Source organism: Erinaceus europaeus, chromosome 14, assembly GCF_950295315.1.
Source record: "Erinaceus europaeus chromosome 14, mEriEur2.1, whole genome shotgun sequence".
Classification (NCBI taxonomy): domain Eukaryota; kingdom Metazoa; phylum Chordata; class Mammalia; order Eulipotyphla; family Erinaceidae; genus Erinaceus; species Erinaceus europaeus.
This window is the reverse complement of record NC_080175.1, coordinates 24,944,374-24,971,332: the sequence shown is the minus strand read 5'-3', so window position 1 is coordinate 24,971,332 and position 26,959 is coordinate 24,944,374. Positions and strand designations below refer to the sequence as shown.

Here is a 26,959-nt window from a genome sequence, read left to right as displayed (position 1 = left end):
TGTCATCGTTGTTGAATAGGACAGAGAGAAATGGAGAGAGGAGGGGAAGACAGAGAGGGGGAGAGAAAGATAGACACCTGCAGACTTGCTTCACTGCTTGTGAAGTGACTCCCCTGCAGGTGGGCTTGAACCTGGATCCTTATGGCGGTCCTTGCACTTTGTGCCACCTGCGCTTAACTTGCTGTGCTACTGCCTGGCTCCCTTTTAAATGTTTTTAATTATATTTATTTATTTGATAGAGACAGTCAGAAATTGAGAGGGAAGGGGGAGCTAGAGGGGGAAAGAGACAGAGAGACACCTGCAGCACTGCTTCACCACTTGTGAAGCTTTCCTTTTGCAGGTGGGGACAGGGGCTTGAACCTGGGTCCTTGTGCTCAATCAGATGTGCCACCACCCAGCCTGCCATGTCTGGTCTTCTTTGCCTTCCAACACCCCAACTTGCATGTAGTGTCAAGCCCTCCTGCCCTCTACCCACTGTGCAACCACGGGACAGTCTACATCTTATGAGATTGACTTTGCTGCCCCTGTACACTGGGCATGCTGCTTCCTTTGGCTAGAGATGTATTCATTTAATGAGCAAGAGGGAGATAGAGGCAGAAAATGAACTAAAGCATCGTTCCACAGATGCAGTGCTGGAGATTGAACTTGAGACCACAGATCCTGCAGTTGCTAGATTTGCCTAGGAATTTCAGCTCTGCAGGGTGACCTCAGCCTGAGGATGCAGCAGCTGAGTCTTGGGGACAAGAGGGCTTGATGAGGAGAAACTTGCCCACTATGGAGCCCAGAGGGCAGAGGTAAATTGAGGGCAGAAAGAGAGGGGGAAAGACTCTGAGGGGGGTGTGTATGGGTGACCTTGGGATCTGAGGGTCTTCAGAGAGCCAGGGGGCCAAGGGAAGTTCCATGAATGGAACTGGAGAGCAGATATTCCAAGGTCTAGACAGAAAGGGGGAGGGGTGTGTGAATGTTTCCTAAGGCCAGGCAGGGCTTCTGCCAGGCCCTAAGGCTCTCTGAAGACACACCCAGCCCCACCTTCTGCCTATGAACTGGGCAGTGTCATAGTCCCCATCAGGTCACAGATAGCTGTGTCTTTTCCAAGCTTCCCCATGTGTGCTCTCCCTTAGAGGACAGTCTTCAGCCTGGCCACTAGGCCTCCCTGCCTTCACTTCAGCTTCATGCCTGGGATGCCATGCTCTGTCCTCTGTGAAACTCCACAGCTCTGCCTCCACATAGAGCCCTGCCATAGGTCTTCTCCATCATCTTCTCTTCCTCAGGCCCCAGAGCCCTTACCTTTTGTGGATTAGGATGAGCTTTGATATCAGGCAGTCTGAGCTTGAGCTCTGTTTGTTGTATTTACTTGTGCAGTCTTCTCTTGAGCCTCACTTTGACAGCCTGAGGGGTGGAGATTGAGACAGACCTGCAAGGGTCTGCTGGGGACAAGTTGGGGTCATACGCCTGAGCTGCAGAGCGTGGGCCCTACACTTGCAGAGTGTCATTTCTCCTGTAGACCTGTTGATGGCTCCTCCACCCCCTTTTATGTGCTTTCTGGAGGCAGAAGGGGACCCAGAGCTATAGCTGAAGGCCCTTTCTTCCTTGATTCCAGTTGCTGGGCTTGCTCATCAGTGAGTCTATTGTTAGCACTCAGCAAATGCTTATTGAATGCATGCATGAATGAATGAATGAGTGAATGATTGAATTCAGTGATTCTCTTTTCCCTTTTGATCACAGAATCCTTTGGCCAAATGAAATGTTGTCTGTTGTCCCGGTGACTAGAACAAAGAGCTGTAAAGGGATAGACAGAGAAGGGCACAGCACCGCCTGCCTTGTCACCTTTAGAGGCCTCTTTCCCACCCTAGGTAGGTGACAGGAAACCCTGAGACATAGACTGGTCGCTTCCCTTTACAGTTGTGGAAGTGGGTTGTGGTAAACAGGACCTCTATGAATCTGCTGAACCATCCCTCCCCCTGCAGGGTGTTGTGCTTGGGAGGGGCTGTTCTCCCAGTTCTTTATCCCCCCTCAAGTTACTGGGGCTTAGGGTGGGGAGAAAAACCACCACCCACTTGAGGACTCTTGGTTCCTCTGGACTCTCTGAGCCCCACCCTGCTTGGTTACTTCCCCTTCTGGGTCCAGAGTCTGGAGAACTACATGACACTGTCCCCTCTGTGGGTGTTTTCTGGGTGTCTGCTCTGTGCCATGCCACACAAGACCTCAGGAGCATCAGGGGCAGGCCTGGTGCTACAGCTGCTCCTGCTTGCTCCCTGGAACCGGTTTCATCCCCTTACCCCCCCAAATGCAGCTTGCACACCCAGTGGCAGAGTGATTTCATTCAGGTCTGCCCTGGTCTCTATTGAACCCTATAGGTGTTCCCTGATGCCCTCAGAAATAAACCACCTTCTGCACCCCCCCACACACACACATCTTGGAGGCCCTTTGGGAGTGTCCCTGGCTCACTTTGGTTTGCCACTAGCAAATTTTCTAGGCTCCTTCTGCTGTCCCTGCTCCAGCCATGCCAACCTTGCTTCCTTTGTGCTAGGTTCCCTCCAACCACAGGGCCTTTGCACATGTGCTCACTCTCTTCCCTAACCTCTCTCCACAACTCATGGAGATGCTTGCTTGCCCTTTATAGTTGCCTGCTCTGAGTCCTCACAGAACTATATGATATTATTATTGTTTTATATTTATTTATTTTTAGACCAGAGTGTTGTTCTCTGTTCTGTCATACTCAGTGCTAGGTGACGGAACACCGGACTCACACAAGCAAGACATGCCTCTACTACTTGACCCTCCTCTCCAGCCTAGCCTTCTTCCCTTTTTCCAGAACACTTTTCTGGGATTGAGGTCTCATAGGTTGGCTCCTTTGTGTGTCTGCTTAATAGAACTCTTGCCCTCTGGACTGTAAGGCCAGATCGGTCTGGTTTTGGTCATCATGGCACCTCAGTGGTAGTTTAGCTGCCAGCACATGTAGGTGCCCAGTCACTGTTTGCCAAGCTGAATTGTTGGGATGCACCTGGTGAGCCAGAGTATGCAGAGAGGCCTGACTCTGTGTAAGATCGAGGAAGACAAAGGTCTGGGAGAGACAGAGCTCAGGCGTTTGGAGGAAGAGACAAGCCCCAAGAAGGGCCTTCCTAGAAACAATCTGTGTTGCTGGTTGGGTGGCAGGAGGCCACTCCAAGTGGGGTGAAGGCAGAAGAGAAGGTGGGAGGGAGGCTGGAGTGGGGTGCCAGGCTCGGTGGGGAAGGTCCCAGGTACATTAAGAGGGCAGCACTATCCTCCCCTAAGGCCAGCCAGTATCCTTTTTGGAGATACAGGCAAGGCCATTTTAAAAACAATTCTTTTTCTTTATTGAGGGGATTAATAGTTTATAGTCAACAGTAAAATACAGTAGTTGGTACATGTGTAATTTTTTTTTTGCCTCCAGGGTTATTGCTGGGGCTCGGTGCCTGCACTATGAATCTACTGCTCTGGGTGGCCATTTTTTCCATTTTGTTGCCCTTGTTATTGTCATTGCTGTTGTTGTTGTTGGATAGGACAGAGAGAAATCGAGAGAGGAAAGGAAGACAGAAAGGGGGGAAGAGAAAAATAAACACCTGCAGACCTGCTTAACTGCCTGTGAAGTGACCCCACACACACAGGTGAGGAGCTGGGGCCTCAAACTGGGATCCTTGAGCCCGTCATTGTGCTTCACGCCATGTGCGCTTAACCCACTGCGCTGCCGCCCTGCCCTCAGTATACGTGTAATATTTTTCAGTTTTCCACATAGCACTCTAAACCCTGACCTAGGTCCTCCTATGCCATCATATTCCAGGACAGAACACTCCCCCAGCCCCAGAGTCCTTTACTTTGGTGAAATGCACCGAATCCAGTCCTAGTTCTGCTTTTTATTCTAAAAATTTTATGGAAAGACTCGGGACTTAAAATAGTAAAATAATTTTGAAAAAGAAGAAAGTGGGGGAACATCACTCTAGCTAGTGCTGAAGTGGACTACATGGCTACAGCTATCTAGACAATGGGTATATGTGAAGAAATTGATCCATAGGGCAGAATGGAAAACCCAGAAATGGATTTGTGTAACTGTGCTCCTTGTACTTTGACAAGGGTGCAGAAGCAGTTCAGTGGAGGAAGGGAGCCAGTCTTTTCAAAGGTGGTGCTGGAACAACTGAACATCACAGGAGAGAGCTGGTCTTGCCACCTACAAAATAGACCCAGAAAGGAGAACAGCCCTAAACATCCAGTGTGAAAACATGAAACATCTAGGAAAAACAAAACAAAACAAATAAAAAACAAGAAAAACTTTGTATATGTCTTTTTGAATTAATGTTTACATATTGTTTTGGATAAATACAAGTGGAACACCTGGGGGGGAAAAGGCAGAAGTAAATCATGTTGTGCATCTGAAACTAATGTAATGTTGGCATGTCAATTATATTTTTTAAAAAAAGGTATAGCACAATAGTTAAAAAAAAAAAAAACAGAAAGCCCCCCATACCTATGGACATCTAATCTTTGACAAAGGGGCTCAGACTATTAAATGGGGAAAGCAAAGTCTCTTCAACAAATGGTGTTGGAAACAATGGGTTGAAACATGCAGAAGAATGAAACTGAACCACTGTATTTCACCAAATACAAAAGTAAATTCCAAGTGGATCAAGGACTTGGATGTTAGACCACAAACTATCAGATACTTAGAGGAAAATATTGGCAGAACTCTTTTCCGCATAAATTTTAAAGACATCTTCAATGAAATGAATCCAATTACAAAGAAGACTAAGGCAAGTATAAACCTATGGGACTACATCAAATTCAAAAGCCTCTTCACAGCAAAAGAAACCACTACCCAAACCAAGAGATCCCTCACAGAATGGGAGAAGATCTTTACATGCCATACATCAGATAAGAGTTTAATAACCAACATATCTAAAGAGCTTGCCAAACTCAACAACAAGACAACAAATAACCCCATCCAAAAATGGGGGGAGGACATGGACAGAATATTCACCACAGAAGAGATCCAAAAGGCCGAGAAACACATGAAAAAATGCTCCAAGTCTCTGATTGTCAGAGAAATGCAAATAAAGACAACAATGAGATACCACTTCACTCCTGTGAGAATGTCATACATCAGAGAAGGTAACAGCAGCAAATTCTGGAGAGGGTGTGGGGTCAAAGGAACCCTCCCTACACTGCTGGTGGGAATGTAAATTGGTCCAACCTCTGTGGAGAACAGTCTGGAGAACTCTCAGAAGGCTAGAAATGGACCTACCCTATGACCCTGCAATTCCTCTCCTGGGGATATATCCTAAGGAATTCAACACATCCATCCAAAAAGATCTGTGTACACATATGTTCTTAGCAGCACAGTTTGTAATAGCCAAAACCTGGAAGCAACCCAGGTGTCCAACAACAGATGAGTGGCTGAGCAAGTTGTGGTATATATACACAACGGAATACTACTCAGCTGTAAAAAATGGTGACTTCACCATTTTTTCCATTTCATTCATCTTGGATGGACCTTGAAAAAATCATGTTAAGCAAAATAAGTCAGAAACAGAAGGATGAATATGGGATGATCTCACTCTCAGGCAGAAGTTGAAAAACAAGATCAGAAAAGAAAACACAAGTCGAACCTGAAATGGAATTGGCGTATCTCATCAAAGTAAAAGACTCTGGGGTGGGTGGGAAGAATACAGGATTCTAAGGATTCAGAGGACCTAGTGGGGGTTGTATTGTTATATGGGAATCTGGGGAATGTTATGCATGTACAAACTATTGTACTTACTGTTGAATGTAAAACATTAATTCCCCAATAAAAAAGAAATAGTACTAAAAAATTAAAAAATCATAAAATCATAAAAATAAATAAAAAAGCAGAAAGATAGGCAGGATGAGGGCTTGACTCTGCAGCTGCAGGGACAGCCTCATTTACTCAGTTTCCTCATCTGTCAAATGGGCATCAAAGCACAACCTGTATCTTGGGGTGGTTGTGAGGCTAGAACACATTATTGGGTACAATGTGCTAAGAAATGACTTCACACAGCAAGGCTTTGCATTTGCTGTTATTATGTTTATTTATAAGAGTGTGGGGTACTTTCTCCCTCCCTTGGAGGCGCTAGGCTGTGTGTGTCTTGCTGTGCAGATTTGGGGGTGTGAACCCGGAGAGAGGAGTAGCCTTGTGTGGTGTGTGGCTCCCCAGCTTCTGGGGAGATGTTCCAGGTACACCCTTAGTCTGACAAGAGGGCCAGCACTCTGGGCTCTTGCATCCAGAACCAGCCCAGCTGTCTGGCTGGTGACCCTGGATCAGGCTTGAACTCCCCTCCTCAGACCCAGCAGGGGTGGCAGAAACAGGGTGCAGAGCTGGGGCCTCAGGACACAGCAGAGACTTCCAGAGCCCAGACTTCTGAGTCCCATCTGATTCAGGACAGCCCCCCTCTTCTTATGGCTGCTTCCCTGGCCCCTATCCCTTCACCCACCAGCCTTCTATCCCCACCTGCATCTTTCCCTGGGAACCTGGATTCCTGACCATGAGGATATGGCCTACAGGTGCAGTCAGAGCCTGGAGGAGGGAGCCTACCATGGTGTGTGATGGACTACAGATCAGGGTTCAAGTCTTGACTCTTCCTCTGACCTGCTGGTGGGTGGGCTCAGGTGAGTTCCCAGACCTCTCAGAGCCTCCACTTTCCCTTCTATAAAAATGAATGTAGCAGCAATCCCAGCCATCCTGAGGGGAAATCAGGCGGTTTATGCAGCACCCTGGGCTCAGGGACTTGCCTTCCCTGCACCCTCCACCTTCTGTCTGTGCCTCCCCCCTCAGTGTGGGGTGCTGGGCTCTGCACCTCAACATTTCCTCACCGGCAGCCTGAGTTTGTGGGAGTGTGTGTGTGTGTGCTAAGTGTGGACTGTGAGCATGGGTGTTTGCTCATGGGACGTGGTAGCCCTACACATACTGGTGTCCACCTGTGTCTGTGCATAGTGGAAGGACAGCTTGGTGCCTGACTGCTTGGCTTTGTATTCCAGCTCTGCCACCTTCCATGTGGGCCCCCAGTGTCTGCTCCTCACTGCTCAGATAATAAGAGCAATGGGGCCTGAGGATAGTGCTACTCCCTGAGGCCCCCAGGGAGAGGGAACTGATGCTCCAACTGACCATTTGACAGAACCTGGGTGAGGGAACAGCTCCAGACTGTAAGCTCCATCAGGACAGGGGCCATGCTGCTGTGCCTTGCTGCCTTAAGGGGTCTGTGTGTATGTGCACAGTGACGTGTGAATGGCTGTGGGCCTGAGCAGATGTGGTGTGTGTGTGTGTGTGTGTGTGTGTGTGTGTGTGTGTGTGTGTGTGTGTGTGTGTGTGCTGGGGCTGGGGCATCTCTAGGCTTTCTGAGCCTGGCTATTTCAGGAAGCCTGGAGTCTCCTCCTCCTTATGTAAATAAACATGACAGATCCCATTGCCTCTACCAACGGGGAGGTGGGGGAGGCTCCAGAGTGGGTGGGAACCGGGAGGCACAGCGAGCAGGGCAAGAGGGGTGTGCGTGTGGTGTGTGCGTGTGTGGCCTGGAGGCTCACGGGCGGCTGTGTGCGGGAGGGAGCCTGTGGGGGCGCGGGGGGGGAGGGTTTGGCCCAGCCATGCTTGCCACTGGCGCCGGGGGACAAGGGGGGCAGGAGGAGGGGAGCTAGCGGCCAGGGCAGCTTGGTGACGAGTCTGACTGGCCAAACGGAGGTGGCCGTGCTGCTGGCTGCTTTGCGATGGGGGGACAGATCACTCGGAACAGCCTCCACGGTAAGGTCTGGGCCGGTGTCCGGGGACTGGACCACCTGGAGTGGCTGGGGCCCAGAGTCACAGGGAGGAGTGTTGAGGACACCATCACCCCCTCCCTGCCTCTTCTCGATGGGCTCTGGGGCTGTGGGAGGGGGAATCCTTGAATGTTGGGCACTGAGGTAGGGGAATATTAGAAGGGCTGGGAAACATGGGGGGGGGGCTTTCTCTTTCAGCTGGTGAGAGAAGAGGCAGCTGAGTCTCCTCCCAAATTCTCCTTGTCTTTTTCATTCCCCAGAGTGCTGATCAGCCCCCAAGTGGGATGTGGGATTCTGTGTGTCTATATCCTTTTCTCCCCCCCAGGAGTAAAGCAGACCTCAGCTGGGCAGCTGGGGGAACCAGTGTGAGGGTATAGGGGGGTCAGCACTGTGTCCCACAAGGGAGCTGTGGGGAGGTGTGTGGGTGCACACGCGTGTGCAAAGTGTCCGAGTGTGCCCTGGAGATGGTGGGGTGCGCACCTGTGTTAGCTTGTGCTCCTAAGCACATGGTGTGCTCTCAGTGTGTGCTCTGCTGGATAGGCCAAGGAACTTCTGAGCCCCAGGGTTCACATCCATGGCAGAACGGTGGGTGAAGGAATGAGAGGAAGCAACGCCGGCCAGCACTCTGCTCAGAGCCCCTGCTCTCCCCAGATTCAGCCCCGTCGTCCATCTGGTTCAAGTGCTTTGGTCTTGGGAGGGACATGGCTCCTATGGTAGCACCAGACCCAGGAGCTTGTTTTGTCATAACAGGGCCCAGGAGTGGGGGCGCCTGTGCAAACTGGCCAGTGCCAGAACAGGGTGGATGACCTCAGGAGTCCTTGCCATACTGCCCTGTGTGCTCTCCTTCCCTGTCAGGCAGGGCACCTGGACATGGGCAGGCTCTCTCTGTGGAGTCCAGTGGGCACTGGGGAGCTGGGAGAGGCCCAGGACGGAGAGGGGGCAGAGGCTTGAGAGAGGGGGAAGCTGTGACTGGGATTGGTGACCAGGTGACCTCTCCCCTCCAGGCTCTGAACTTTGAGAGTAATTTCTAATTTAAAAAGAGGGGGAAAAAAGGACAGGAGACATGAGAACAGCAAGTCATTGGCTCTCTTAAAAGAAAATGAATTTTGTCCTGAGCCCAGAGGGCCAAGTGACAGATGGAAGGCCCTGGAAGACATATAATCCGGGCAGGACCAGGGGCAGTGCCAGTGGCCTGTCTTGGGCTGGGCTGACCTGGGCCTGGCCCTGCCTGTCTGTGGGATGGGGGCTTGTCTTGGGACTCACTGGCCCCGGCAGTGACAGTTGGCAGAGCATCTGGAGTCGACTGGCATTTTCCACTGGAGTCAGACTCGGACAAGCCCTGGGCCTAGGGTGGATGGAGCAGCCCTCAGAGCAGACTCAGAGGCACAGGCTTCAGTGGGTGTGAAAGCGAGAGTGCCCAAGACCACAGTGTGGTCACCCAGGGCTCGTGCACTCAACCCCAGACATGTGTGGGAGCGAGAACTAGTGTCTACCAGACCTGCTTTCCTCCTCTGCCAATGGGGTTGGGGACAGGCCCCTCCTTCCAGGGTGTCCATAAGGGTTCCTCAGAGTAAGGACTCAGCATGGAGCAAAAATGAAAGGGCTTGGAAAGGCATGCCAAATGCCAGGGTCATATCCCCAACCAGCCCACCCCCACCCCAGCGACAGGAAGGTAGCTGGGGGAACACACTGAGAACTCTAGAAGTTCTGTCTGGGCTGAGTGGAAAGTGCTAACCAAATGTTCCTCTTCAGGCGGGGTCTCCACTGAGTTGGCCTCGGTGCCTCTCAGCCCCGAGAGAGAAGTGACACAAGCAGGCAATTGGAGCTGGAGCTGTGACTTGGGGGGTGGGGAGCTGCCTGCACCCGGGGCATCCCTTAACCAGAACCCTGTCCTCTCCTGTGTCCACACCCATGCTCTGGCTCTACCTCCACCTGCAAAGGGACTGGCTTCCTCCCAGGGCACACTCAGCCCACACAGCCCATCCCTGAAGACACAGCTCACCACTCTGGACTGTGTTTCCCCTGTGGGCCTTGAAAGTTTGGCTTGGTTCAGAATGTAGAGCTGGGATTTCTAATTACAGTGACTTGTGACCATGAAGTGACAGAGAACAATTCGAGACTCTGTGTGTGGTTGTATAGTTGTTTGTATGTTGCTTCTGTGTCCTCCCCCCACCTTGTGCATATTCCTGTGTGGGGTGCATCTATCTGTGCGATGCTTCAGCATCACCACTTGTTGCTTCTGCATTTTCATGTGTGAGTGGCTCTGTACCCATGACATGTCCTGCTAGTCTGTGAATATCAGTGTTTCTGTGGCAGTACTGTGTGTGCGTGTGGGGCGTGGAACAGAGAGTCAGGCTTCTTGGGGACCAGCCTGCCAGGGGGCTGGTGGGAGAGATTGCTTCCCACTTGGAAAATGGTTTAGGCAGTTATGTGCTTGATCTCTTAAGAATCAGGCAGCTTGGGGGTCGGGCGGTGGCGCAGTGGGTTAAGCGCATGTGGCGCAAAGCGCGGGGACCGGCGTAAGGATCCTGGTTCGAGCCCCCGGCTCCCCACCTGCAGGGGAGTCGCTTCACAGGCAGTGAAGCAGGTCTGCAGGTGTCTATCTTTCTCTCCCCTTCTCTATCTTCCCCTCCTCTCTCCATTTCTCTCTGTCCTATCCAACAACGAATTGCGTCAACAAGGGCAATAATAATAACCACAACAAAGCTACAACAAGGGCAACAAAAGGGGGAAAAAAATGGCCTCCAGGAGCGGTGGATTCATGGTGCAGGCACCGAGCCCAGCAATAACCCTGGAGGAGGAAAAAAAAAAAAAAGAATCAGGCAGCTTGTGTGCGTCTACGGCCATACCACCCTGAATACGCCTGATCTCGGAAGCTAAGAATCAGGCAGCTTAGGGCAGGGATAGCTAGCATAATGGTTATGCAAACAGGCTGTCATGCCTGAGGCTTCTAAATCCGAGGTTCAATCCCCTGCACCACCATAAACCAGAGCTAATCAGTGCTTTGGTTAAAAAAAAAAAAAAAAGAATCAGGCAGCTTGGGGGCCGGGCGGTAGCACAGCGGGTTAAGCACACATGGCGCGAAGCCCAAGGACCAGTGTAAGGATCTGGGTTCGAGCCCCTGGCTCCCCGCCTGCAGAAGACTCACTTCACAGGCGGTGAAGCAGGTCTCTATAGGTGTTTGTCTTTCTCTCCCCCTCTCTGTCTTCCCTTCCTCTATCGATTTCTCTCTGTCCTATCTAACAATGATGACATCAATAACAACAACAACAATAATAGCTACAACAACAATAAGAACAAGGGCAACAAAAGTGGGGGGAAAGCAAATTAAAAAAATAAAGAATCAGGCAGCTTGCCAGAGTTGCTCCCAATCTTGGAAGGGTGGGGCATAGAGGGAGACAGAGCAGTGCTGGTGACCCTCCGTTCCCACAGTACTCCTTTCAGGGCAAGGATGGAGGAGGATGAGGGGTATTGGGGGTGTGTAAATCCGTCCCAGTCTTACTGACTGCAGTTTTGGGTCATCTTTTCACCTCTCTGAGTCTCAGTGTTTACTTCTGTAAATCAAGCATTTGATAAGACTTAACCCAGGGGTTGTTGGAAGGGTTAAGTGAGCCAGTGGGCATAAAGGTGTTGTCTGGTGAAGAGTTAGTACTGTGGAGATGGTGGTGTTTCCCTGAATGTTTCCCTGGTGGTTCCTCCAGATCCAGTAGGCACTTGCATATACCAAATACACACCCTGTTTACTTCAAAGAACCAAGATTGTACATTTTGCTTCCTGCCACTCTTGCTGGTCCCTGGGACAGAATGTTTCTTGGGTGTTTGTGGTTTGTGGTCACCTTCAGGTACACCCATCTGTTGTGTATGTTCACCTAAGTGCACATGAGTGAGAGTGGAGTGGCATAGGGGTGATAAGGGTGATGGATGGCCTACTAAGTGTGTGGATGTAGGTGACTGAGCCATGCTGCATTCTCTAAGGCTGGTCTGGGGAACACAGACAGGGAATTGAACCCCAAATATATAGTTATGTGGAATCTTCTCCTTCTTTTTTGAAATTTTTCTTTATTAAGTTTTTAAAATATTTTAAAATATTTATTTATTTTATTTTGCCCTTTTTTATTGTTGTTGTTATTGGTGTCATTATCGTTGGATAGGACAGAGAGAAATGGAGAGAGGAGGGGAAGACAGAGAAGGGGAGAGAAAGACAGACACCTGCAGACCTGCTTCACCGCCTGTGAAGCGACTCCCCTGCAGGTGGGGAGCTTGGGGCTCGAACCCAGATCCTTGTGCCGGTCCTTGCGCTTTGCACAACCTGCGCTTCACCCCCTGTGCTACCGCCTGACTCCCAAATTTTTTCTGTTTATAAAATGGAAACTGCGACAGGATAAGGATAAGAGGGGATGTGGAATCTTCTTCCAGAGTTTTGGGGTTTGTGGAGGGAGGGAGAGAAGGAGAAGAGACATGCTCGCCCTCTCTCAGTAGCACAGCTATTGGAGGGCACAGTTGCATGCACATCTGGCTGCTTGAAATGCCAGAGACTGAAGTCATAGGATGAGTGAGAGCAGGAGGCTGGGCATGGTGCTTAACTTGGCTATGAAGGTGCATATCCTGCCCAGCCCCTCCACTCTTTTCTAGCCTTCTTATCCTCATGGATCCAGTCTCCCAAGGAATAGCAGGGCCTGCTGCCTGCCTTGCATGAGAGATGAGAGGCGTGCTCACGGAGCCCCTACCCTAAACCACAAAGGGGGCTGCAGAGGCCATGAGGGTTCATGCAGAGCTTGCTGACCAGCTAGCTGAGGACAGCTGTTCAGTGAGACACAGCAGAGTTGTGAGCCCAGCTCTGATCAGCTGTTGGACCCTGGACCCACCAGTACCTTTCAGAACCTCCATACCTTTATCTCTGAAATTGGTTAAATTAACCCTTTATTGATATATAACATATTATCCCCCAAGTTAGAAGCGTAATGCTAACTGTTTTACTAACACTTAATTGTCTCATGGCTTCTGTATATCTGAACACTTGATGCAGTCTCACATGGCCCCTCCAGTTTAACGTCTCCCAGGAGATCACAGTCAGGCTGTGGTCTCAGCAGAAGGCTTGCCTGGAGAAGAGCCATATCCAAGCTGATTCATATGGTCATGGGTGGTCCTCAGACCCTTGCTGTATGGGCTGCTCTCCCTCATGACATAACAGTTGGCTTCCTCCAGAGGAATTGACCTGAGAGGCAAGAGAAAGCAACCAAGGGAGAAGACAAAGGCTTTAAATAACCCAATCATGGGAGTGGCATCCCATATTCAAGCTATATTCAGACTGCTTGATGCTAGCTGCTAGATGAACTCTATGCTCAGATGGGGTCGGGGTGGGGGGAGGTGGTTTGCAAAAGGAACTTTTTGCAAAAGTTGTTGCTGGGAAGTGGGAGCAGATAGGAATCTCTGAGGCCTCACTAGAGGTTGCTTCCCATAGATGCCTGTCTTGCCGACTGGGAAGGTGAGACAAAGCTGAACTGAAGGCATCTGGGACAGTATCTGATACAAAAGAACCAGCCCTTCTTCCTTTTCTTCTACAGAAGAGTAGGGAGCTATTGAAAGTTCTTGAGTAGAAAGGACTGTAGTCAGGTTTGTAGTGTGGGATCTTGGTGTTGGGCAGGAAAGGCAGTTGTCTTTTCCACCCTCCTTCCTCTGATTTCACCATAGGACACCAGGAAATAGAGGGCACAAAGTGGCTACTCACTGGCCATTTGTTAGTTGGTGAGTGGATTGCAAAATGGAACAGTGGCAATTCTTTCCACAGTCCTCACTGGGTACCTGCTATGTGCTCTGAGCTGGGTGCCGCAGAAACAGCAGCCACAAAGACACAAAGACAGTGGCCGCTGCTGGCAGGAAGCTCCCAGCAAATCATGGGTAGACACGGACAGTCCTGCAACCTTTCCAGAAAGCTGTACCCCAGAACACAGAACACGATCTCATGGCTCTTCTCACCTGTCTCCCCAGGACCGCAAAGACAGGTCAGGTACTGCATATAATACATGCCACCCTGAGGTACTAGGACTTGCCCCTGGAGAACGGTGGCTGAGATGCTAGATGTTCTGAGAGGAATGTTGGGGTTCCTGGGATTCCATAGCAGCACCCCTGAGCTGGCCTTGGGGTAAAGTCTTCTGAATGAAAGAAGACTTTAAAATCAAGGGGAGGGGCTGGGTCATTAACTAGGTTGAGTGCACATGTTATCATATGCAAGGGCCTGGGTTCAAACCTTGATTCTCACCTGCCCTGGAGACGCTTCACAAGTGGCGAAACAATGTTGTAGATGTGTTTTTGTCTTTCTCCCTCTCTCTTTCCTTCCCCTCTCTGTCCTATGAGATAAATAAATAAATAAATAAACAAAAAAAAAAAAACCAAGGGGACTCATAAGATAGTATAGCTCATGCAGTAGCGTACATGCCTTATTATGCACAAGGTCCTGGGTTCAAGCTCCAGCACCACACGAGAGCACACTACAGGGAACTCTGCAAATGGGAAAGCAGTTGAGCAGTCTCTCTCCCTGTCTCCATCTGCCCTCTTCCTTCTCCCTTCTCCCTTCTTCCCTCCCTCCCTCCTTCTCTCTACCTGAAATACAGATTGAGTGAAATGGCATACCCAGTTAAGTGCACGTTACTATGTGCAAGGATTTGGATTCAAGCTCCCAGTCCCCACCTGCAGGGGGAAAGCTTCATGAGTGGTGAAGCAGGGCTGCAAGTGTCTCTCTTCCTTTCTCTCCCTCTATCTCCCCCTCCCTCTCAATTTCTCTATTCTATCAAATTAAATAAATAAACCAAGGTCTGAAGGACAAGTGAGGGGGTAGAGAGCATAATGGTTATGCAAAGAGACTGTCATGCCTGAGGCTCCAAAATCCCAGGTTCAATCCCCCATTTATAAGCCAGAGTTGAGCAGTGCTCTGGTTAAAAAAAAAAAAAAAAGAAGAAAGAAAAGAAAAAAAACACCAAAGAAACAAACAACAACAACAAAAACCAGGCAGGTATAGAAATTGGGAGGAAGAGAAGCAATTACAAAAGTCAGACCTCCCACCTTCTACACCCCATAAAGATCTTTGGTCCATATTCCCAGAGGGATAAAGAATAGGGAATCTTCCGATGTAAGGGATGGGATATGGCACTCTGGGGGTGGAAACTGTATGCTATTGTACCCCTCTTATCCCACAATCTTGTCAATCATTATTAAATCACTAATAAAAAAGAAGTTGAAAAATAAGAAAACACAAAGCAGAACTTGGACTGGGTTTGGTGTATTGCACCAAAGTAAAAGACTCTGGGGTCAGGGGTAGGAGGTAGGGTTCAGGTCCTGGAACATGATGGCAGAGGAGAACCTAGAAACCTAAAAGGGATTGAATTGTAATGTGGAAAATTGAAAAATACTATACATGTACAAACTACTGTATTTTACTGTTGACTATAAACCATTAATCCCCAATAAAGAAAAAAAGAAAGAGGAGGAGGAGGAGAAATTGGGAGAAAGATGAAAAATGTTCCCATAGAGATGGGCTGGTCCATTTTGGAGCCAAATGATAGGTGGGGTGGGGTGATGTAGACCCCTTAGGGAGTCCAGAGAAGTTCACATCTGCCCAGTGTGACCATCATCACTGTTACCCCAACCCTTGCTGGTGTCTGTGACATGACCTCAGCTTGAACCCAAGGTATCCTGTCTCTGAGGCTCAGGCCTTTTACCCTGGACCACTGGGATCCAGACAATGAGACAAGCTTCCTTTATAGGTGATGCCAGTGGTCATGCCAGCACTGGTATTAGCACCCAGAAGTTCAGAACAAGGCAATTCTGAATGTTGTGGGCCTTGAAATATGGGTGGGATTCAGAGAGGTGTTTGTGGGGCTGGGAGGAAAATTATTCAGGGTGGGGGGAAATGGCTTGAACCCAGATAAGGGGATAGGAGTGGGAGCACAGACATCATTGTCAGTAGCAAGAATTTTATAATAATAATTAATAATTAGATTGTTATGATAGTTCATTAATAGCAGTTACTAACATAATTAGATAAAATTAATTGTTGATGTATTATTATTAATTATTACTAGCTGCAACTATTGTTATTACCATAACCACCTTGTCCTGGGTTAGTTTTACATTACACATCTCATTTAATCCTCAAGAATCCCATGAGGAAGCTCTACCATGACCCCATTTTACAGACGAGATAAGCTAGGCTCTAATGGATAGTGGTCATCCCAGAGTTGTGGGGTTTGGAGGCAGCAGGCCTGGGTTCAGAGCTCTTCACTTGGGCTGTATGCCCTTGGAAAGTCACTCTGCTTCAGAATGCCAGTGAGGGCTGAGAGAAGATACATCCCATTAAGCCAATGGAGGCTAGACACTCACTAGCATCGCCTGCTCCCTGCCGGTCCTTGGCAGCTGAGCTCAGCCCGAACAGTCGGGGGGCAATAGGGAGACCTTTGGAGGCTGCATTGTGTTCAGAGCCTCCTTGGGTCTCCTAAGCCCCTGCGCCTCAGAAATAGGAATGGGACCTGTGCTAGCTGGGGCCACACTTGTGTCTGGCAGCTCATAAATGCCAGAAGGACCTGGGGTGTTGAGGAAAGCTTCCAGGGTGTCAGCAGCAGCCTTGTTTAAGGGAGGCTCCCACTGTGTTTCCCAGAGGGCTGCTTATAAACCTGTCACTGGGAGGGGTTGCTCCCAGGGAGCTCATCCAGAGCCTGGTGGTGAGAATGAGACTCCCTCAGGGCCTTTCACCACCTGGAGAGCATTTTGTGCAGCACAGGCCTGCCCTCTTGAAGCCACTGGCTGCAGCACTCCTTCCCTCAGCTCCCCAGGACTTCTGCCATCTTGAACTTGCAGAGAAATGGGTTCTTGTGTTTGAGGCTGAGTAGGACAAAGGGCTGTGGAAGACCTGTGGGTTTTTTTTAAAAAAAATCATTTTAGTTATTTAATAATGAGCAACAAGATTGTGGGATAAGAGGAGTACAATTGATACAATTCCCACACCAGAGTGCCACATCCCATCCCCTCCTATTCTTTATCCCTCTGGGAGTATAGACCAGAGATCTCTATGGGGTGCAGAAGGTGGGAGATCTGGCTTCTGTAATTGTTTTTCTATTGGACATGGGCTTTGACAGGCTGATCCATATCTCCATCTTGCTTTTATCTTTCCCTAGTGGGCCAGGAAGACCTGTGTTTGAGGCCCAGCTCTGTGACCTTCTCCAGGCTGACTGACCAGTCTGACCACAGTCACTTGTCTATGCATAAACTGGAGATGCTAAGGGACACGCGTATGCCACAGGGAAGTTTAAGATGGGGCAGGACAGAATCCCTGCTCCCAGCTGCTCACTGGACCCTGGGCTTGGAGTTAATTCTTATTTTGCTCTCTCTCCTTCCTCCCCACAGATTACAATGCCAGTTGAAATGGAGGTGGGAAATAGTGGAAGCAGGGACACCCAGGGTGGAAGTGTGGTCAGTCTGGTTGGGGCCACCATACTGTACACCTCAGAGGCCACTGCTCCCACTGTATCCCATGAGAATGCTGCCCCTTGGAGGTGTTGAGGGCACAGTAGATGTGATTGTATACAGTGGGTTTGGCCTTGTGCAGAACACAAAGGACTAGGTCTGAGGTTGGGCTACTACCTCTGGGAAGACAGGAGGGCACAGAGCCAAGGAGTGTTCATCTCTGAGGTGGAAGCAAAAGGCTGGGAAGGAGGAGGTGCTCCCAAGAGCACAGTGAGGCTGGAAAGTTAGGGCCAGGAGGTCGGCGAGGGTCTGCCAAGTGCCAGGTGAGCACAATTCAAGAGCAGGAGGTGCCCAACAGACCAGAGAGGTGTTTCAAGTAATTTTTCCAAGGTGGCATGGGGGGTTGTTGATGGGGTGCAGAGAGGAGTGGCTGAGAACAGTCTCCAGGAGACCTCACTGTGGGTGGGAGGCAGTCAGAGGACTGTGCAGACCTCAGGAGCCAGTGAAGGTGCTTGGTCACTTCCAAGTGCTCCTTATACCCAGAGGTGGCAGGGGTCAGGAACTCCATTCATGCCAGGCTTGAGAGTGCCATGTCCTGCTAGACTTTGGGGGAGGGGGAATCCTGTTTGGTGGTCTAAATATCAGCACTGCCTGGGGTGGCTGTTGGGAAATCCAGTTTCCCTACAGCCTGTGGGGCTACAGCCTACTAGAAGCTGTAGGAATCCCAGTCTTTCTTTCTTTCCTTGGGGTGTGTGTGTGTGTGTGTGTGTGTGTGTGTGTGTGTGAGAGAGAGAGAGAGAGAGAGAGAGAGAGAGAGATAGAGAGAGAGAGACCTTACCCCCTTCCATGGCTTACCCCCTACAAATGCTTATCTCCTTCTAAGGCTCTTCCTGGGACCCTACTCGGAGGCTTGCTAGTACCTCACACAGGCAAGTCATGTATTCTACCGCTGAACCACTTCCCTGACACCATTTTCTTAGTGAAAACCTTGTCTGTTGTTGCATTAGAAGTATACTTTATAGACAATCTTCATTCCTTTATGTAGTGTATGATCTGATGACAGATACGCAGGTGAACCGCTCTCGCCATTAATAGGACATCTTTCAGTTTGGGGTTATTATGAATGAAGGTATTAGGCATTTACACCCAGGCCATTGTGTGCATATTTCTCATTACTCTTGAGTAAGAACCTACAAGTGTGATTTCTGAGTTGTGTGAAAGGTGTTTATAAGAAACTGCCAAACCCTAAGACTTTTTAAGAACTATGGATGTTATGGGGGGGAGGGGGGAAGAGGGGAGGACATAGGACTTTGGTGGTGGCTGTAGTGTGGAACTATACACCTGTAGCCCATTCTCTTATAACCTTTACTAAATCGCAAATAGTATAGAGCATCCTGGAAAGTGACGCATGATAAAGTATGGAACTTAAAAGCATGAGTTCCTGAGTTCGATCTCTGGCACCACAGAATGATTCCAGAATAATGCTCTGGCACTCTCTCTCTCATGTTAGTAAACAAATAAAAATCCTTTTTAAAAAAATCCAAAAGAAGTAAGCTGCCAAACTATTTTCCACATTGACACACCATTTCCCTGCCCACCACCTATTATGAGGGTGATGTATGATGCCATGAGTTGTACTTCTTTTTTTTTTTTAACATATTTTATTTATTTATTTTCCTTTTTTGTTGCCCTTATTGTTTTTATCATTGTTGTGGTTATCATTATTGCTGTTATTGATGTCGTTGTTGTCTGATAGGATGGAGAGAGGAGGGGAAGACAGAGAAGGGGAAAGATAGACACTTGCAGACCTGCTTCACTGCTTGTGAAGTGACGCCCCTGCAGGTGGGGAGCCGGGGGCTTGAACCAGGATCCTTGTGCCGGTCCTCGAGTTTTGCGCTATGTGTGCTTAGCCCGCTGCACTACAGCCCCCCCCCCCCCCACTAATTGTACTTCTATGTTTTGGTGGCATAAACAGGTGTATTGTGGGGGTAAAAGAAGAGGCTGCCAGATACTCCCTCCCACCTTGTGCTACGTGAGGCGGCTCCAGAAATGTCACTGGCTATGATTGTACTTTAAAACACCTTTAAAAATGTATCTAACACCCCAAACCCACACCTTCTTGGCCACTAATGCTTAGGGGCTGGTGTGTGCTGTGCAGTCACATCACCCCTTCCTGCCACTGTGTGACTAGGACAGTGGCTCAGACTCATCACTGGTGCATGGAACAGACTGTCTTCCTTCCTCCTAAGTCTGCTGTGGAGGGTGAGCCTCCTAGTTGAGGCCCTAGCATGTGGTAACAGTTGCTGAATTGCTGCCATCATGCTTACATGCTCATGGTTCACACTGGAAGCTCATGTGCTTTATGTGGGCTGTTTTGTATGTGTGTGCATGGTACACATGCCGATGTGTGGCTTCTAGTCTCAGGGCTTAGAGAAGCCTTTCTCCTCTTTCCCAGGGTGTGGGATACCTTTGTGTGTTCACAGATGTGAACATGCATTTTTGTAGCTACACATCTGGGTACAGGCTTCTGGTCCCATTTTCTATCTGTTCTGCTATAAGTGGGGTGGCTGGATCTGTGCTGCCTTTGCCAACTTGACACCCTCCTTGGGAAAGAAAGGCCCTGGGGAATGGTTCCTTTTTAAAAAAAATAAAAACTTTTTTTAGTGATTTCATAATGGTTTACAAAAGTATAAGATTTTGGGGGTGCATTCCATACCACACCCACCACCAAATTACTGTGCTCCCCTTCTCCCCTGAAAACTTTCTCATAAAGTCTTAGAAGCAATTTACCTTTTTTTTTCTTCTCAACTTCATGGGTTTCGATTCTCTACTTTACGAATGAGAGAAACCATCTAGTAGTTGTCTTTCACCTCCTAACTTACTTAGCTAAGCATAATCACCTCCAGCTTGATCCATTTTGTTCCAGATGACATAATATCATCTTTTTAATTGTAGAGCACTATTCCATTGAATATATATCCCATAACTTCTTTATTGAGTCATCTGTCAGTGGGCATTTAGGTTGTTTCCACTCCTTGGCTATTGTGAAAAATGCAGCTGTGTACATAAGGATGCACATGTCCCTTGGAATTAGAGTGTTCACGTCATTTGGCTGTATGCCTAGCAATGGTATTGCTGGATCATAAGACATTTACTTTTTTATTGAAGACTCTTTGAGGATATACTGCTTTCCATAGAGGCTATACCAGTTCTCACTGGGAATGGCTTTTCCAGGGTCTGATGCTCCCCTACCCCTACTCTCCATGTGGCCCAGAGTCATTGTTTCCTGGATCTTGACCCAGAACCTGAGGACTTAACTGGGATATGTGAGAAGGAGAGGTGGTGTTTTGAAAGAAGTTGGAGTCCATCAGTTGGTCTGTGGATTCTGAGCTGAGGTTGGGCTGAGGTTCCCCATAAGGAGAAGCTCCTGGGCTCAGCAAAGATGATTTAAAAAAAAAGATTAAAAAACTTCAAAGAGCTATAACTGATATGTACTGAGATACATATGTTAAAAGCATGCAGTGGGGGCTGGTGAAATAGCTTGCTTGGACAGTGTGCTGCTTTGTCTTGTGCACAACCCAGATTTAAGCTTGACCCCCACTGCTTTGAAGAAAGCTTCAGTATTGTGGTGCCTTTCTCTCTGTCTCTCTGTCTCTCCCCCTTCTCTGTCTATATCTAAAAATAGCAGTGGGATAAATTTTAACATTTGCACCACTTGCCCCTGATCAAGGTAGTGAACATATCTAACATCCATCACCTCCGATGTCCCGTGTCCCTTATCCTTCCGTCTCCCCACACCTGCCTCAGGGACCACTGATCTGCTCTCTATCACTGTAGTTTAGTTTACATGTTCAGAATTGATACAAATGACATTAGTGTGGAGGAAGAGGAAGAGAACAGAGGCCCTGCAGTTTCACTATGGATTATGTATGCTTGGGGGAAAAATGCTGGCTTATTTCCATCAGCATAGTTGCACTTCAGCCATGTTGCCTCTCATGGTGTCCGATCCTTTTTTCACTTTGAAGTAGTATCCCATCGGTTGGGGTGTGCTGCAATTGTTTATCTGTCACTCAGCTGCCATGTTTCATGTTTTCCTCTCTGCTGCCCTGTCCACATTTGCACAGCCCCAAACAATGTACACAGCTGCCTTTTACCTGAAAGTAATGTATGGAGCCAAGAATCAGGCTGTGTCTGAGCTGGCCTGAACCCACTGGGCACCTTTACCTGGGAGAGCACCTATGCTATCCTTGGCCTTTCACCCCTACTGCCTCCTTCCTTGGAATACCTCCCTTGCTTTGTACTAGCTGGGGTCACTCAGCCTTTTCCAGATAGTCCTCCCAGACTGCCAGGGTTATCGCTGAGTGATCTCAGCTCTCTGAGCTCAGCTGGGTTGATTCCAATTTTGTCTCCTGAGTGAGAAGCACCCCTACTTCCTCCCTTGGGAACCCAGCATGAAGGAAGCTGCCCCAGAGAAGCCTAGAGGCCAATGCAAGGGTGTTGGCTAGCCCTGGGCTATGGTGGCTGGGACCTGTGGGAAAGAGGAAACAAAGATGCAAAATTATGCAAACACCTTTGGTCAGAAGTCTGGGTCCTCCCAGATGCTGGAACACCTCTCTTGTTTTCTTTCTGTCCCCCCACCCCTTTCTCAAAATGGCAGCATGGTTGGGGGTTACCCTTCCTGACAGACAGGACCCAGATCTTGAGGAAGAAATTCAGACTCCCTGCTCTTGCCCCATCTTCCCAGGCTTTGTGGTAACAGTCCTAGTGCAGCTGATAAATGTCTGTGAGTCACAGAGGAGAGGCCTCCCCCTAGGCCAGAGACAGGAAAGGGATAGGAAGTGACTTCCCCAGGGTCACACAAGGCTTGTGGTATGTTCTTTCCTCCTCTGCCCTTTCTCCTGGGTATTTGGGAAGCACCTTCTTCTGAATGGAGCCCTGTACAGGGCCTGCTCCCATTTTGGAATGTGGTAGAAGCATCTGTGGGAGACAGCACAAGCCTCCCTGGGCAGAGGCTCTTAAGGCAGATCTGAGTTTCGCTCATTTGCAAGTTCCACAATGTGTCTGAGACACTGTGGCCTCAGGCCTGGGATGGGGCAAGGGAAGGCCTGGGGAATAGAGAGATGGGATGGTTCTGCACAAGCTGCCCCACCCACTTTGCTAGTCCCCACTAGCAACTCAGGTCAGGTGTCCACCTCAGCCCAGCTCCAGTACCATCTCCTCCCCGCCTCCAGGAAACCTTCCTGAGAAGTGACCCGCCCTAATCACTGTGCTGTTTGTAATTTCTGTCCAAGTCTTATCTCCCTACCTGACTTGTTGGCATCTTGAACACAGGGTCTATATATATTTCATGTCTAATTTTTTTTAAAAAAATTATTTATTTTCCCTTTTGTTGCCTTGTTGTTGTAGTAGTTATTGTTGTTATTGATGTTGTCATTGTTAGATAGGACAAAGAGAAATGGAGAGAGGAGGGGAAGATAGAGAAGGGGAGAGAAAGATAGACACCTGCAGACCTACTTCACCGCCTGTGGAGCAACTCCCCTGCAGGTGGGGAGCCAGAGGCTCAAACCAGGATCCTTATGCCAGTCCTTGTGCTTTGTGCCACATGCGCTTAACCCGCTGTGCTACCTCCCGACTCCCTCATGTCTAAATTTACAGGGTCTAGAACAGGGCTTGGTATTCAGCAGATTCATCATAAATATTTGTTGGACAAATAAATTATGGCAGTAGTGAGTGACAATGAATGGTGGTGGATGTTGGCATTACCATTAATTATTAAAGTAGCTGGTAAAAAACAATGAGAAACAATAGATGGTAGTTGATGGTGGGGATGATGGATGAAGGATATCAGTAGATGGCTGTGGTATGGGAAGTGATAGGTGAGGGATGGTGGTAGTTAGTGATGGGTGAAGGATGATGGTAGATGTTAGTAGTAGGAGGTGGTGGGTGAAGAATGATGGTTGTTGGGATGTTGGTGGTGGATGAAGAATGGTGGTAGATGGTGTGGTGATGGATGAAGGATGGTGGTAGATGGTGGTGGGGTTGGTGGTGGGTGAAGGATGATGGGGTAGTTGTTGGTGATAGTGGTGATGATTGGTGAAGGACGGAGGTGGTGGTCATGAGTGAAGGATGGTGGTTGTTGGGGGTGTTGGTGGTGGATAAGAATGATGGTAGATGGTGTGGCAATTGGTGAAAGATGGAGGTAGATGGTGGTGGGTGAAGTATAGTGGTAGACAGTGATGTGGGAAGTAGCAGTAGATAGTAGCAGTAGGTGGAAGTGAAAGGCAGCAGGGATGCTGGGTGTGGTGCTGGGGGAATATTGGCTACTTCTGCTTATGTCCTGCCCTTCCTGGAGGAGGGCTGGTCCAGATGGTGTCCTGTCAAGTTCTCTGACACTGTGGCTTGTTCTTTTGTAGACTCCATCGGGGGCTCCTTCCCTGTCACTTCTCACCGATGTCACCACAAGCAGAAGCACTGTCCGCCTGTTCTGCCTGGTGGGGGGCTCCCAGCCACACCGCTACTCTTCCACCCACATACCAAGGGCTCCCAGATCCTCATGGACCTCAGCCACAAGGCCGTCAAGAGGCAGGCCAGCTTCTGCAATGCCATCACCTTCAGTAACCGCCCGGTCCTCATCTACGAGCAAGTCAGGCTAAAGGTGGGGGCTCCTCTCTGCTCTCCACCTCTGCCTCCCTGTCATGGCTGCCCTCCACACCCAGTCCTTCCTCTCTGCTGCCACTTATGCTCTTTCTGCATCTCCTTTCTCTCCCCTCTTTCTTACTCTGTTCTCAGTCTTGCTTATGTGAGAAAGAAAGAACTGGGGGGTGAGGATGGCCAAGGGGACCTCGAGTTCTTGCCAGCTGGGTGGGTGGGCCTGCTGCCTCCCTGGGGCTCCATGGTTTTGGGGGGAGGTTGGGTGGGGACTGAGGCCACCCTGTGCTGCCCAGATCACCAAGAAGCAGTGCTGCTGGAGCGGGGCACTGCGGCTGGGCTTCACGAGCAAGGACCCGTCCTGCATCCATCCTGACTCGTTGCCCAAGTACGCCTGTCCTGACCTGGTGTCCCAGAGCGGCTTCTGGGCCAAGGCGCTGCCTGAGGAGTTCGCCAATGAGGGCAACATCATCGCCTTCTGGGTGGACAAGAAGGGCCGAGTGTTCTACCGCATCAACGACTCGGCCGCCATGCTCTTCTTCAATGGGGTCCGCACGGCTGACCCACTCTGGGCCCTGGTGGATGTCTATGGCCTCACTCGGGGTGTCCAGCTGCTCGGTGAGTACCTGCTACTCTACTACCTGATGTGTGGTCCAGCAGGTGGAGGCTGGGTGAGGCTTCTCAGCTTGTGTCTTTGAGCAGTGGGCAACCTGCCCATCGTGCTGGGCAGACCCCGCCCCAGGAGGTGGGGAACATCAGTCACAAGTAGGGATTCTAGACTGGACACACTGTCATTGCTGTTCCATGTAGCTGTGCAGGGAGAAGACTCTAGACTTTGTGGGGGTCCAGGAAGGGGAGGCTCAAGTCCTGGGGGGCCAAATTACTGGTCCCTGGAGGTACAGCTGGTGGTGATGGAGCTGGTTCTCAGTCCCCTGGCCCTGGGCTCTGCAGCCTTCTGGGACCCCTGACCCCACCCTGGAGCTTTCTGCAGAGGTGAGGGTGGGAGAGGTGGGGGTTAGGGACCAAGCATTGGGGTGGGGAGCAGGAGTTGGGGGCAGTGGCTAAGACTCTTCTAACTGCTCATGAACTTTAGCCCAAGTGGTTTGTTTGAGGAGAAAGGGCAGATAGCTCGTGAGAAGAGAGGAGGAAGGAGGAGAGGAGCAGTGAAGGGAGGAGAAGGCAACACATCTTTAAAAAGCTTGTGAGCGGCCTGGCAGTGGTGCACACGGGTAAGTGTACACATCACCATGAGCAAGGGCCTGGCTTGAGTCCTCGGTCCCCACCTGCAGGTGGGAAGGCTCAAGAACTGTGAAGCAGGAAGCCAGCAGTAGCACAGTGGGTTAAGTGCACATGGCGTGTCATGCAAAGATCAGTGCAAGGATCCCTGTTTGAGCCCCCGGTTCACCACCTGCAAGGGGGGTCGCTTCACAAGCGGTGAAGCAGGTCTACAGATGTCTATCTTTCTCTCCACCTCTATGTCTTCCCCTCCTCTCTCGATTTCTCTCTGTCCTATCCAACAAAGACAGCAATAACAATAACAACAACAACAACAATAAACAACAAGGGCAACAAACGGGAAAAATGGCCTTCAGGAGCAGTGGATTCGTAGTACAGGCACTGAGCCCCAGCAATAACCCTGGAGGCAAAAATAACAAAGCAAAAAACTGAAGCAGTGTTGTAGGTGTATCCTCTCCCCTTTCTATCTCCTCCTCCTCTCTCAGTTTCTTTCTGTTGCTATCAAAAAGAATAAGAAAAGAAAAATATGATCACTGGGAGTGGTGAATCTGTGGTGCAGGCACCAAGGCCCAGTGATCACCCTGGTGACAACTAAAAAAAAAGATGAGGTGGGGAGCCTGGGGCTGCTGAGGTCCTAGCCAGAGAGTGTGCTCATGGATTCTCAAGTGCTGGGCCTGAAAAACTGCTCAGTGAGTCTCAAGACTGCCTGGGCTCACAGAAAGCTGGTGATTTATTTGGATCTCAAAGCCGGCTGACTTGAACCCTCCTTCGTTGCTCTGTTTACGGACACAAACAGGCAGTGTCCCCAGGCAGTGCATAGGCCTCAGCTTTCACCTCTGAGAAGTGGGGTGGTAGGAAGATTAAATGACAGGAAGTGAATCAAGTACCCAGCACAGTTTCAGGTACCAGCTCAACCAATGCTTGTTCCTCTCATCTCCTGTCCCTGCCCCTCCCCCTTAGAGGGGTCTCCCAAGTCCCAGGAGGGGCTGGGATTGTCAGGTGAGAAGAAGCTTCCTAACCTCCAGGGCTGTGGGTGTGGGGTGGGGGCACGGTGGCTGGAAGGTGATCTGTGGGGCTCTTCCCTGCAGCAGAGCCCAGGTGCCCAGCCTAGACCAGGTCCATTCCCCATCTTTGACTAGAAATGGGCTTTTCCTCTTCTTTTTTAATATTTTATTTTAATGGGAGAGAATGAAATAAAGGTAGAGATAGAGACCACAGCACTGCTCAACTCTGGCTTATGGTGGTTCTGGGAATTGAATCTGGGACCTCAGAACCTCACGCAAGAAAGTCTTTTGCATAATCATTATGCTGTTTCCCCATCCCTCTTTTACCTTTTTGTTTTTATTTGATAGGGTAGAGAGAAATTGAGAGGGAAGGGGGAGACAGAGAAGGAGAGACAGAGAACACCTACAGCACTGCTTCACTGCTCAGGAGCAGGGACTTGAATCTGGTTCCTTGCTCATGGTATCATGTGTGCTCAACAAGCGTGCCACCATCTGGCCTCTAGAAATGAACTTTTATGCAGTGTTTTCAGCTGGCGTGGAGTTCCCTGCTGCTGCTGCTGCTGCTGCTGGTGGCTGTGGTGGTGGCAGTGTGTGAGTGCACCCACTGTGCCCATCTGAGCTGCAAAGCACTGTGATCCTGGGGCTTTTCAGATGCTGATTATGTTTTTTTTAATTGTTGTTGTAGTTATTACTGTTGCTATTATTGATGTCATTGTTGTTGGATAGGACAGAGAGAAATGGAGAGAGGAGGGGAAGACAGAGAGGGGGAGAGACAGACACCTGCAGACCTGCTTCACTGCCTGTGAAGCGACTCCCCTACAGGTGGGGAGCCGGGG

The 26,959-nt window shown here is 49.6% G+C and overlaps 1 protein-coding gene across 6 annotated transcripts in view; it reads left to right on the top strand.

The window, feature by feature from the left end:
• The window catches only part of NEURL1 (neuralized E3 ubiquitin protein ligase 1), a 106,146-nt gene that overhangs the window by 60,852 nt on the left and 18,335 nt on the right, over nucleotides 1-26,959 (top strand). For 3 of the 6 annotated variants that reach the window (XM_060171391.1, XM_007530507.3, XM_060171392.1), the window contains exons 2-3: nucleotides 23,649-23,890; nucleotides 24,180-24,501. In XM_060171391.1, coding sequence (XP_060027374.1) covers nucleotides 23,649-23,890; nucleotides 24,180-24,501 — 564 coding nt within the window. Of the gene's footprint in view, nucleotides 1-7,528; nucleotides 7,766-13,567; nucleotides 13,782-22,675; nucleotides 22,780-23,648; nucleotides 23,891-24,179; nucleotides 24,502-26,959 lie in introns of those variants that run through there. The other 3 variants (XM_060171393.1, XM_060171390.1, XM_016191329.2) reach the window with 3 other exon arrangements.